Genomic DNA, 12,137 nt, shown 5'->3' on the forward strand with positions numbered 1-12,137 from the left:
AGGCAGGACTTCTGGAGGCTAATGGAAATTGCACTGCGGGGAGGAGTGGGTCAGTTTTTCAGTTTTGCCTCCGCTGAGATAGCAGACCTCCCTCTTCTCTTCCAGTTGGCTGATCCCTGGCAATCCCATTCCTCTCTAACTACTCTGTTAAAATCTGCAGCAAACAGGATAGTCACACATCATCACAGGAAGTCAGTCTCTAGATGACCAGAAAGAACCATCATGAATAAATCCAGTGTTTCATTTAAGGCTTAAACTTTAATGTCCTTATGAAGCCCTTAATCTTTAAGCCCTTATGAAGCATTTTGTGTATCTTTCAGTTGTGGTTTACAGATGGTCACTTCCTAAATTGATTTTAATTTTAATTTTGTAGTGGTTTAACATTACAGTATGAAGAAATAGATAGAGGACCAAATTGTGCAATTAAGGGCATAACTGCTAAAGGCCTTGTGAACAGTTACCAGGGCAAGGTAGGTTGAATGACTTCCAGTATGGCAATAATATATTTATTGTTCTGTTATATAAATATGTGTTTGTATATATGTAATCTTGGTATAAAGTTCATAGTTGTTATAGCAGACTTACAGTGTAATCCTGTACACGTCTACTCAGAAGATAGTCTCACTGAGTTCAGTAAGACTTACAGGTAAGCGTGTATAAGATTATAGCCTTATTGGGCAGTATCCAACAGGGCCATTGTGCAAGTGGCACCTCCTGCCAATTCTATTTCACAAGCGGGACCCGGTTCTTGCACAACGGAGATGTAACACTTCCTAAAGGAAGCCCTGAAATTAGTGGCAATCGTTTCTGGATTGGAGCAGGTCAGTGGAGCTCCCTTGTGCAGGCTTCGCTGACCTGCCCCATTCCAGAAACGAGCGTTTAAGTGCTAAGTTTCCATTGTGCAAGAGGTAAGTCTCACCTGCAGAACACAATCGACAGAGGCACAGCGCCCTGTTAGACACTGCCCACTGTTTCATAATAATTATATTTAAACAATTTTAGAGTCAGTTGTGTACCTACTCAGTTCAATAGACGCTTTGGATTGTAGTAGACCTTCAAGTGCCATTTGCTAATGATGAAGATTACTGTAACTGTGCCTTTGGAAAGAGGTAGGAGGCACAGTTAAGTAGCTGAGGGTGTTCAGGCAAATGCAATATAAATAAAAAATTAAAAATTAAGTCCTTAAGCAAATGAAATTAACATTATTTAAAATTAATCTTTTAAAATATTTTGTTCAATAGAACTTCTCTCTGAAGATCACTCTTCCTGGTCTGAAAGAAGAATGCCAGGTTTTGAAAATTAAACTTCACCCAGGTAAGTGAAATATTTAAAACAAAAATTCTGCATTTTATTAAAAAAAAAAAAAAGTGCACATTTTTCAACCATAATAGAATACAATGTGGTGTTATGTGACTTTTAATTTTTATACTAATAGGTATAGCTCAGAAACATTCATGTTTATTTCTTAAACAATTAGTAGCTCTTAGACTGCAATCTTATGCATGTTTAGACAGAAAAAAGTCTTACAGGACTTGTAGGACTTTTTGTAGGAGTTGTAGGACTTTTTTCTGTCTAAAGATGCTTAGGGTTGTATCCTTAAGGTGACAGTGAACTTTGATTTGTATTCAGGGCAAAAACAAAACAAGGTTATTGTTTTCCTAGCTAACAGTTTTCTTGTTGCAGAACTCAGAGTCAGAGAGACCACGGAGTGAAGGAAAAAGAGTTTTACTTTATTTAACGCGCGGGCTTAAGGCTGGAATCATTTCCAAAGAGCCAGAAGCCCCGAAATACATCAGCACATTGTTTTTATAGACATTGTGACACATACGAAATGGCTCCTCTTCCCCCTCCCGTGTGGGGTTGCAATCCTCAACATTTCTTCTCTTAGCACCATTGTTTATATCTCAGGAACTGGGTTATAGGGTAGCCATGATAAGCAGAGAACAGCAGAGAACATGATATACAATTCTATGACCTTGTATTGACAAGATACGAAATTTCTGCGTCTTGTCAGCTTACAAACATATATTTCAGAGAGCAAGAGCTTAGCAAGAACATGAAACATGAGACTGCATGAGGCTACTTAGTCTGATCCCTGATATGGCTGCTACATTCTTATCAATTTGCTTTCTGTAGATAAAAAGCCACCTTGAGACCAAATCAGTGTCTTGATTTACCATCCATTAAAGTTACCTTCCATGCAGCTATATTAGTGTATTTAGGCTGTAGTACTATGCCTGTTTAGACAGAAAAAAGTCCTACAACTCCCAGTATTCCCCAGCCAGCTGGCTAGGGAATACTAGGAGTCGTAGGACTTTTTTCTGTCTAAACAAGTATAGGATTGCAGTCTTAGTTCCTGAAAGAAAGACGTGGAAAATCTTTTTACAATGTATTGTATAGTCATTAAAAATATTAATTGTATCTATTGGCTTTTTCAAAGCTTTCTTGATCTTTTGTGTTTTGAAATTTCAACACTTACAAACCAGAGATGTCCATACTAACAAAACAGAAACTAAATTCCAGTTTGTAAACTCAACAGGCCCACCTCGGCAGCTAAATGTCAAACCAAGTTCTGACATCTTGAAAATTGAGAATGGAACAGCATTCCTTTTTCATGTTGAAGTGCTGGATGAAGTAGGCAACATAACAGCACAACCAAAACTAATTGTTCATTGCAAGGTAGGTCAACAATTTTTGTTATTCTTCTTTAAAAATACGGCTTGAGTATTTGTAAATGTTACGTCATTGTCACATTATTGAAAATGACAGTATAGAATATTCTGCTGTGTTTGCTGTTTCAGCCCTAGAAAATAAATCACAACCTTTCAGCCAAGAGTTCTATTTGTTAGGTTGACTGTGGCCCATAAAATTTAATAGTTTTTCTGACCAATGCTATTCATTTTAAAACACTTTTATCCCTCTTTGACAACACAGGCTGTCACATATATTGTGAGAAGGAGGTGAGTGGAGCAAACGAGGTATCATAACTCCTTCTGCAGTCCTCACTGCTCCCAATAAGTGGACATCCTTGTTTCCCAGCTGCTTTCACTTAAACAGCACTTTAGAGCGCAATCCTATTGAGATAGGTGGCAGCCTCCGACTTTGAAGGCTGCCAAGTATCCAGTGGAGGGAGGCCATAGCATGAAGGTGATCCTCCTCGCCTCCGTGCTCTGGCCGCCCTGCATTTTTGGCTAGATGGCCGATTTCAGCTGTCTAGCCACAGCTTTGGGGAGGGAGAGGGAAGGAGGCCGCACAGCACATAGGAAGCTACGTAACACAGCCTCTGCAGTCTCCTCCCCTCCCTGTCCTGGGATGGCTCCTTTTTCCCTGTCTCCATGCTCTGTTTCCAAGCACAGAGACATAGCCAGCGCAGAGAGAACTGCACCGGCTACGAGGGGTCGGGGAGCGTGGTTTCTGGGAACCACATTTGGAGCCCTGGCTCTGACTTGAGTTCCCAGAAACCGAAGAATCCTATGGCCCTCTAGACAGTGTCTAGTGGCCATAGGATTGCTCTCTTAACCTCTCTAACCTGACAGAGTGACCCAACCAACTCACTGTAATGGATAGTGTAAGGCAATTACATATGGGATGAAAATCAAGGCATCAGGCCAAGGTTAAATCCAAAATATCTAGAGCTTAGTAAAGGTTTTGAATCGCAGCATTTTAAAGCAATAAAAGCAGTACTTTTCATCAGAACAAAATGGTATTACGGTATAATCCTACCTTTATCCTGAAAGTCTATACCGTCTTCCATAGGACTCAAGAGCTGATCCTTCTGTCTGTCCTTTTGACTCCAGCCGTATACAACCCATGAGAGGGAATGGCATACCTTAGACATATGCAGAACTATCAAGTTCTACATAAACAGGACAAGAACACACCACCAAGATGGTGTATTGTTTGTCACCGTCAAGAGGCTGGTTCTTGGTTGGAAGGCTCCTATTGCCTCTCTTGTTTGCTGGCTGAGAGAGCGCATTGCTCTAGCAACAGCTTATACTACTACTAACCTTCAAGTTCCTGAGGGTATCGAGGTACACTCAGGGAGGCATCCACAACAGAAGCTTTCTTGAAAAGGGAGTTGGAGGAGATATGCAGCATGGCCACTTGCTCCTCCTTCACCAAACACTGTAAGATGAACGTTTTTGCCTCATCTTTTGGAAAGTGTGTGTTGCAGAGGGGTTTTGCAACAAAGGAATCAGCCTTGGGTTCCTACCCTGGGATATACTGTTTTTTTGACATCCCCACAGTCTGCCCCTCTCCACTTGGGGAGAGAAATGGAAAGCCTGTGCTTATTAGTAAACTTTTCTTCTCAAGAAAGGAGGACAGCAAGGTGTGCTCTCTTCGCTAATGGCTGTCTCTCTACAGGGGTATGTCTATAATTACCCGTTCTTGGACAGAGTTGTCTACTTGTAGCATTGGCTGTTCGCTTGACATGACATCCCACTGTAGGTTATTTAACCCATAGTGAGGCTGTGAAGTGCATGCAGCCACCATTTTGAATATGTAATCCCCAGTCAATGGCGTCATGTCATGCAAACCCAATGAGTGTGGGTCATGCGAGGGTTAAACAACCCTTGCATAACCCATGGTCTGTTTTAGGGTATGCAACCTGGGGCGCTGCAGCTCATCGTGAGCTAAATAACCCATGAAAAGCTGCAACATGTCCTCCAAACCCAATCACCGTCACTCTGCTCTGTCCTCTTCATATCAAGGGCAGCCTTCCCCAACCTGGTGCCCTCCAGATGTTTGGGGCTTGAACTCCCATCAGCCCCAACCAACATGGCCAGTGGTCAGGAATGCTGGAAATTGTGCTCCAAATTATCTGGAGGGTACCAGGTTGGGGAAGCTCCCCTGCAGAATGGCCTTGGAGGGTTTCCTGTTCCTTAAAGAAACAGTCCTTTTAACTTTCATCTCCATAAGGTTTTCTACACTGTTTATAATTTGTTCTATCTGAGGCCCTGCTCCAGTTCAGTGTTGCCTCCATGGGATTATTTTAGACATGCTATTTGGATTGATATATCTAGGGTTTGAAGGGAAGGGCCCTCCTCTTCTGGAAGTGAGAATTGGAAACTGCCTTCCCAGCTCCAGAGACCTATCCCCATTTTAGCTGCCCTCCTTCCCATGAGAAGAGCAGACTTGTGCATGTAAACAGTACATCAGGTGGGTCTTATGCACTACCTAGTGGTCAAAGGCAAAATTGCTGCTCCAATTAAGTCTTTTAGGGCGCAATTCTATGGGGATAGGCGGCTGCCTCCAAACCTGGAGGTGACCACCTATCCAATGCAAGGGCAGGAGAAGCATGGAGGGGATCGTCCTCTCTGTACTTCGGCCGCTCTGCATTTGTGGCTAGACATCCAATTTTGGCTGTCTAGCTGAGGGAAGGTGGAGCGGGGGGAGCTGCTGCCAGACAACACATAGGATGTGTCGTACCGGCATTTCCGCCTTCCCTGCCCCGGAACGCCCCATTTTCGCCACTCCGCACTCCTCTCCCAAGCACCAGGCCATTCTGAGCTTCCTGCGAGGCAGCGTGGGGGGGGGGGGAGGCTGGTTCTCTGGGAACCACCCTCAGAGTGTGGGCTCCGAGGTTGGTTCCCGGAAACCAACATATCCTATGGCCATCTAGCCGCTGACTAGCAACCATAGGATTGCTCCATTAACTGTCTTTTCCATCTTTGAAGCTCAGTTTTGCGATTTTGCCTCACTGAAGTGGTCGTGGGTTCATCTCTCTGCATTCTTCTGACTCAGGCTTGTTTTTTCCATTTTCTTCCTAACTTTTGCATGTCCGTGTGTTATTGTCTGTTCTCCCTTCGCAATCTTTTTTCCTTTCAGGGAAAACAGTAAAAAACAAAAAATAAAACCACCACAGCTTCTCTATTCTTGTCAACTACCTTCATCATCATCTCCAACCCCTCCAATTTGGCCAGCCTTTTCCCCCTTGTGCCTTTGGCTCTGCCGCTTTCTATTTGCAAAGCAAAAGGAAAGTCTGTTTCTGCCCGCAAATCTCCTCATAAACCTCGCCAGGCAGTGTCCTCAGGCTCTTCACAAGCTGCCTCCATGTGGCCTCTGTGAGCGATGGAAAGGCAATAATGGTGGCCATTACTGACCTCCCCCCATTCATGCTGAAACGGCTTGTCCGTCTACAGCTTATGAAGAAGCAAGTCTTTCCATCACATCCGGAGCTCCCTTTTCTCCACCTTTGGGCTCAGAGCAGTATCAGGTGCCTGCAACGACATAGCGCTGGCTGATATGGATGTTGGGAGTTTGGGAGGAGGAGGAAGAAGAGAAGGACAAGGAGGGTGGAGCCTGGCCTTAAGCAGGAGCCCAGCTTTTGCTACACCATCTTTAAGGTGGTTGGCCAGAAGGAGCCTTAGGGCAGATGAAGATCTCTCTGATGACAGAGGGGCAGACTTGGCTGGGAATTTGGGCAGTCTGTTTTTGATGCAGTCAAGGAGTTTCAGGGGTTCACCACCTGTGGGAACAGGGGCATCCTCCTCCAGGCCCTCTGCTTTCTCCCACCAAAACCCTGTCAATCCCCTACAATTAGGCAGCAATCTGGGGGGATTCAGTTTCTCTGGAAATTCCACCTTCTCTGCTACAGAGCTTAAAGGAGGCTTTATTAGCTGACTTGGCTAAGGATTCCTTGGTTCATTCTCAGCCTTTAATCCTTTCTATGTCTGCTACATCTAGAAATTCTGTGCAGCCTTCTGGCTCTCTCCTAATGTCACAGCAGGCTCCTTCAGCTCCAGCTCGAGATAGTGTTCATATATCTGCAGATCCTCAGGATGTGCCTAGGAGGAAGTTCAAAAGAAAATGTCCAACCCAAATCTGGACTCCCCTAACCCAGATGAGAATGATGTGGACTTAATTGTCTTGGGTGAAGAGGACTGGTGAGTCTGACCTCAAGGGGCCTGATTCCGATCACCTATTCCAGGATGCTCGTTCTCTTCCCCTGCTATGTAAATCTATGGCAGCCTCAGATTTGATTCCTTCAGAGGAAGCACCTCAACCCTCTACTTCTAGGATGGCAGCTCTCTGTCCTGATCCTCAGCCCAAGACCAAAGTGGTGAAGTTGCCTGCTCTTATCCCAAAAGTGATTAGAGGTGAGTTGAATTCTCCTTTGCAGCACAAAAAATCCATCGCTATTGTTAACAAACGTTATGTTTTAGAGAAGCTTATTATGGATCAAATTAAATGCCCAAATTCCCAGCTAAGTCTGCTTATTGATGTGCCTGTGGTGGCTCTGGTGAATCATGCTCTTCACCTGAAAGATACGGATGCGCAACTCAAGGACTCAGTTGAGCGCACGCTGGATACCGGTTTGAAGAAGGCCCATGAAGCAGCATTCTTGTCTGTTCAGGAGGCAACTTCAGTGTCAGTTTTTGCCAGACCTTTCCTCCTGTGGTTGGAAGATGTGTTAGGCGGGGCACTTCACGATCAGCCAGATAACATAGGACCCTTCTCAAGGTCTCTAGGGTGGTAGCTTTTATTGCGGGTGCCTCTTTGGATGCAACTCAGTTCTCTGCTAGATCCCTAGCAGCTGATGTGTTTGCCAGGAGACACCTTTGGCTTTGCCATTGGGAAGCTGATCTTCCTTCAATGTTCAACCTAGTGTTAGAGCTTTTCATTGGGGGCAAGCTCTTTGGGGATGATGCTTTAAAGGATGTAGTCGAATCAAAAGATAAGAAAAAGGCTATGCCCTTGGCAGGAAAGAAGGAAGGCATTTCTTTAGGAGATCTTTTCCTCCTTACCAAACCAGCCAGTCATTTTGTTTCTCCAAAACTTCTGGGCAAGGGAGAGATGTTTGGTCCACCCATCCCGCCTGGGCTCATTCCCAAGGAGGAAATAAAGGGCAACAGAACTTCCCCGCTAGGTATGGGTCATCCACCACGTCAAGGAGATAAAGGCACCAATTCTGACATCAGTGTTTTGTTGGTGAGCGGTCATCTTGTCGATACACCAACAAATGGTTGGCCGTTACCTCAGATCATTGAGTCCTGGAAACTCTTTGCTCGGGTCTGCATCAGGAGGTGACATTTTGACCTCCCCGCTATTTTTTCCCATCGCCAACCCCAGAAAATCCAACCAAGAGGGAGATGGTGAAATTGGCCATCCATCTTCTACTAGATATTGCGTCAGTGGAACCTTTGTCTCTAGAAGTGAAGGGATTATGGCTCTTTTCTTGCTTTATTACAGTCTCAAAGGAAGATGGATCCATCAGAGCTGTCTTGAATCTCAAGTTTCTCAACCACTTCATCTGTTACCACTGGTTCCAGGTGGGGATTCTTCTGTCCATCAAAGAAGCTCTTTGCCTAGGAGACTTCATGACTTCAGTGGACCTTAGAGAAGCCTATCTCCATGTTCCTAATTTCCTCAACCATCGGCACTACCTCCATTTTGCCTTTGAAGGGTCCCATTTTCCATACAAAGCCATACCTTTTGGCCTAGCTTCATGTCCCAGGGTATTTACAAATATCATGATCACTTTGGTGGCACAGCTTCGCATGCAGGGTATCTCACTATACCCTTACCTTGACAGTTTTCTCATCCATTCAGCCTCTCAGCATCAGGCAGTGGATGTCCTGCAAGTCATCCTGGCATGTCTCAAGGACTTCGGTCAACAGTCAAAAATGTCATCTGCTCCCCTCTCACAGAAAACTCCGCCTGGGGGCCTAAATAGACACAGAAGTAGGGATCATGGCCATCTCTCCAGAGAGGTTCTCCAAAATTCAAGCTGCAGTCAAATTGATTTGCTTCAAGAAGTCAGCTGACCTCATATTTCTAACAAAGATTTTGGGCCTCATGGTGTCAACATTCCAGGTAAATCCTTGGGCAAGATTTCATTCTCGTCCCTTCCAATCAGCCCTTCCTTCTTTCCAAAATGATATAGCTTCAAGATGTCACTTGAACATTCATCTTTCCAGGGTTGTTTGAGCTTCCTTCTGCTGGTGGCTCCTCCATCCTGTTCTAGAGAGAGGGGTCCCCCTCCAGGATCCCCAAAAAACAATGATTACATCAGATGCCAGCCATTCTGGTTGCTGTCAAGGGCTCCTTGGAGGTCTCTCTTTGTCTAAACCAGTAGCCAAGTCCAGACACAAAGGAATTCCTTTCAAAGCTTTATTCTTCTTTTACAACTTAACAACTATACCGATTGCAACTAGATCTGAGCAGCACAGTACCTATGCCCTAAGTTGGAACAGTTGGTCCCCGTTTGAAAGGGAATTACTGGCAGACCCCTGAACTTAAGGACTAGGGAGAGTCCCTCCCCTTTTCCCTTGGAGCCTCTGGGCGCAGCCATTGTTTGCGCGCCAACCTGGCACTTTGCCTCCTTTCCGCGCCCTCCATCTGGCGCCGCTCTGCATCTGCGTCGCACATCCATCAAGTCTGCTATCTGTGCTTGGTCACTCCCTGGACTGCTAACTAAACTAGGAATGCTGGTGGGAGGAATCTCCGTCAGCTGTTGGTCCTGGGAAAGAGGAGCGCGCTCCTCTCCCAGGAGCGACTGCTCTTCCTCAGAATCAGAACTACTCTGGGATTCTATGGGCTCAGTGTCCACCCTGACAGTTGGGGAGCTCAGTGCAAGGGGAAGATGGTTCAAGGAACCTTGTCCTTGGGGGAGTCACAGCTTCCTGTCAACCCACTAGAACTCCAGCCAGGCTAGTTCAACACTTCACGCAAGTGCTTCCTCTGAGATCGGTTTTCATCCAGTTGGACAATGTCACAGCCAAAGGCACACATCTATCATCAAGAAGGAACCAAGTCTCCAGACCTCTAAGGAGGTGGATTTCTTCCTTCTTTGGGTGGAACATCACCTTGAATCCCTCTCTGTGGAATACCTAAGTGGGGGAGAGAATACTCAAGCCAACTGGCTAAGCAGGAAACGGCTAAACCAAGGAGAATGGATGCTTCACCCAGAAGTCTTCGAAGAGATAGTCTCCTGTTTCAGGAGAGTCCAGGTGGAGCTGTTTGCATCAGAAGCCAATCACCAGGTCAGCAGGTTTGTCTCCCGTTATGCATCTCCAGCAGCGGAGATGATGGATGCCCTGTCTTCTCCATGGCTGATAGGTTTTGTATATACTTTTCCACTGCTTCCTCTTCTCTCCAGGGTTCTGTGGAGGTGAAGGAAGAAAAGGTGAGACTCATTCTAGTGGTTCCCTTTTTTCACCACAGAGACCCTGGTCTCCCAACCTGATCAATCTGGCAGCGGCCCCTCCTCGACCTCTCCCTATGTGGGATGACCTGTTATCTCAAGACCATCTCCTTCAGCCAAACCCTGCATAGCTTCAGTGACATGTCTGGAGATTGAAAGGAATCGTTTTGCCAAAGCAGACCTGTCCCCTGCGGTAATCGAGATTATATTGGCCTCTAGGAGACCATCTATCCACAGAATTTACCAGAGTACATGGAAGATATTGTCCACTTGGTGTACTAAGAAAAGGATTTGGGGCTCAAAAAGCCAGAATCTCAGAACATTTAGCATTTCTGCAAGACAGTTTGGCTATGGTCTCAAGCTTAATATGCTCAAGCATCAGGCTTCCACACTACCTACTCTTTTGTCAAAAAACCCAGATAGGTCCGTGGGTGCTCATCCTTTTTTTAAATAGTTCCTGTGTAGAGCTTTTTCAAAGTCACCTCCGGTTCAATACCGTTTCCCTTCCTGGGATCTCCATAAAGTACTTTCAGCACTGCAGAAGCCACCCTTCGAACCCCTGAAATCAGTATCTCTCCAGCTTCTCTCTTTCAAGGTTTTATTCTTGGTGGCCGTAACATCAGCCAGAAGGTTCTCCAAACTTAATGTCCTCTGTGGATAAATACCTATGTGTATTCCATAAAGAGAGTGGTGCTCCGTATTAACCCCTTTGTCCGTCCTGAAGTTCTGTCTCGTTTTCATTGTCAACAAGAGCTAATTCTTCCCGCTTTTTGTTCTTCCCCCATGCACCCCTCAGAAAAGAAATGGCATTCCCTTGTTGTCAGGAGGGCCTTGAAGGCCTATGGCAGCAGATCCAAAATTTTTCGGCAGTCAGATTCCCTGTTTGTGTCATTCCATTCTGCTTCCTTGGGACTGAAGGTTTCTAACGCGACTCTGAGTAGATGGCTAAAGGCGTGTATTTCCCTAGCCTATTCCTGCCTAAAATTGTCTCTACTACCAAAGTTTTTGCCCATTCTACAAGAGCAGCTGTGACATCGGCAGCTTTTTTCCTCAATGCTCTGCTGCGTTGATTTGTAGAGCAGCTACGTGGGCAAATCCTAGCACATTTGTTAAACATTACAAGGTTGACTTATATGCTTCTGCTGAGGCGGCCTTTGGAAGGTGTGTCTTGCAACACGTCCTTCCCAGTTATTAAGCAGATACTACTTTGTTGAATCCCAGCCTACATGGGTCAAGCTTTGGTATGCCCCACCTGATGTACTGTTTACATGTACAAGAGAAAAGACCATTGGCCACTTAGCCATAAAAGGGATTTCTTTGTGCATGTAAAACAGTACATCAGGGCCACACCATAGATTCAGATTCTGTTATGGCTGTTTCTACTAGTGGGGATTAATTTTCTTATTTTGTCACACTTGGTTTCTTTCCAAGCCCTGTCTGCAGAGAGTGCGAGATGTCCTGTTTTTCTTGTTTGTGTTTTGCTGTTCTCACTGTTCCTAGTACTTCCTGACCTTGTCATTGCAAAACTGAGCTTCAAAGGCGGGAAAGACAGTTAAAAGACTTAATTGGAGCAGCAGTTTTGCCTTTGACCACTAGGTGGCACATAAGACCCACCTGATGTACTGTTACAGGCACAAAGAAATCACTTTTACAGGTAAGTGACCAATGGTCTTTTCTTTATGTGCCCTTCTTGATTGAGAGCTGCTTTTTTAAAATATACTTCAAGGAAGCTACATGCCAAAATCAGTACTTCCTTTTTTATATTCCATGAGTAAGAGCATAAACCATCTTAGATTGTAAGTCTATGAGCAGGACCATTTGTTTTGTTCTTATTGTCTGTATATAGTTCCTAATTATTTAGGCTTAAATAAAATTATTACAAGCTCTCCATGGCAAATTGCTCTAGCTGTGAGAAACATTCTAGCTAACATGCATTCAGTGATCTCCTCGCTCCAGAAACCTTGGCAACTTCTCATTTTTACTGAAAAAA

The 12,137-nt window shown here is 45.0% G+C and overlaps 1 protein-coding gene across 8 annotated transcripts in view; it reads left to right on the top strand.

The window, feature by feature from the left end:
* The window catches only part of SMCHD1 (structural maintenance of chromosomes flexible hinge domain containing 1), a 140,008-nt gene that overhangs the window by 74,696 nt on the left and 53,175 nt on the right, over positions 1 to 12,137 (top strand). For all 8 annotated transcript variants that reach the window (XR_014790144.1, XR_014790145.1, XM_084849781.1 and 5 more), the window contains exons 21-23: positions 374 to 470; positions 1,242 to 1,314; positions 2,540 to 2,679. Coding sequence is in view for 6 of the 8 variants with exons in the window: in XM_084849781.1 (XP_084705907.1) it covers positions 374 to 470; positions 1,242 to 1,314; positions 2,540 to 2,679 (310 nt within the window). In the remaining 2 variants the exon portion in view is untranslated. The remainder of the gene's footprint in view (positions 1 to 373; positions 471 to 1,241; positions 1,315 to 2,539; positions 2,680 to 12,137) is intronic.

This window comes from Heloderma suspectum, chromosome 4 (genome assembly GCF_057233095.1).
Source record: "Heloderma suspectum isolate Gila_16-S chromosome 4, 16-S_ref, whole genome shotgun sequence".
Taxonomy (NCBI): domain Eukaryota; kingdom Metazoa; phylum Chordata; class Lepidosauria; order Squamata; family Helodermatidae; genus Heloderma; species Heloderma suspectum.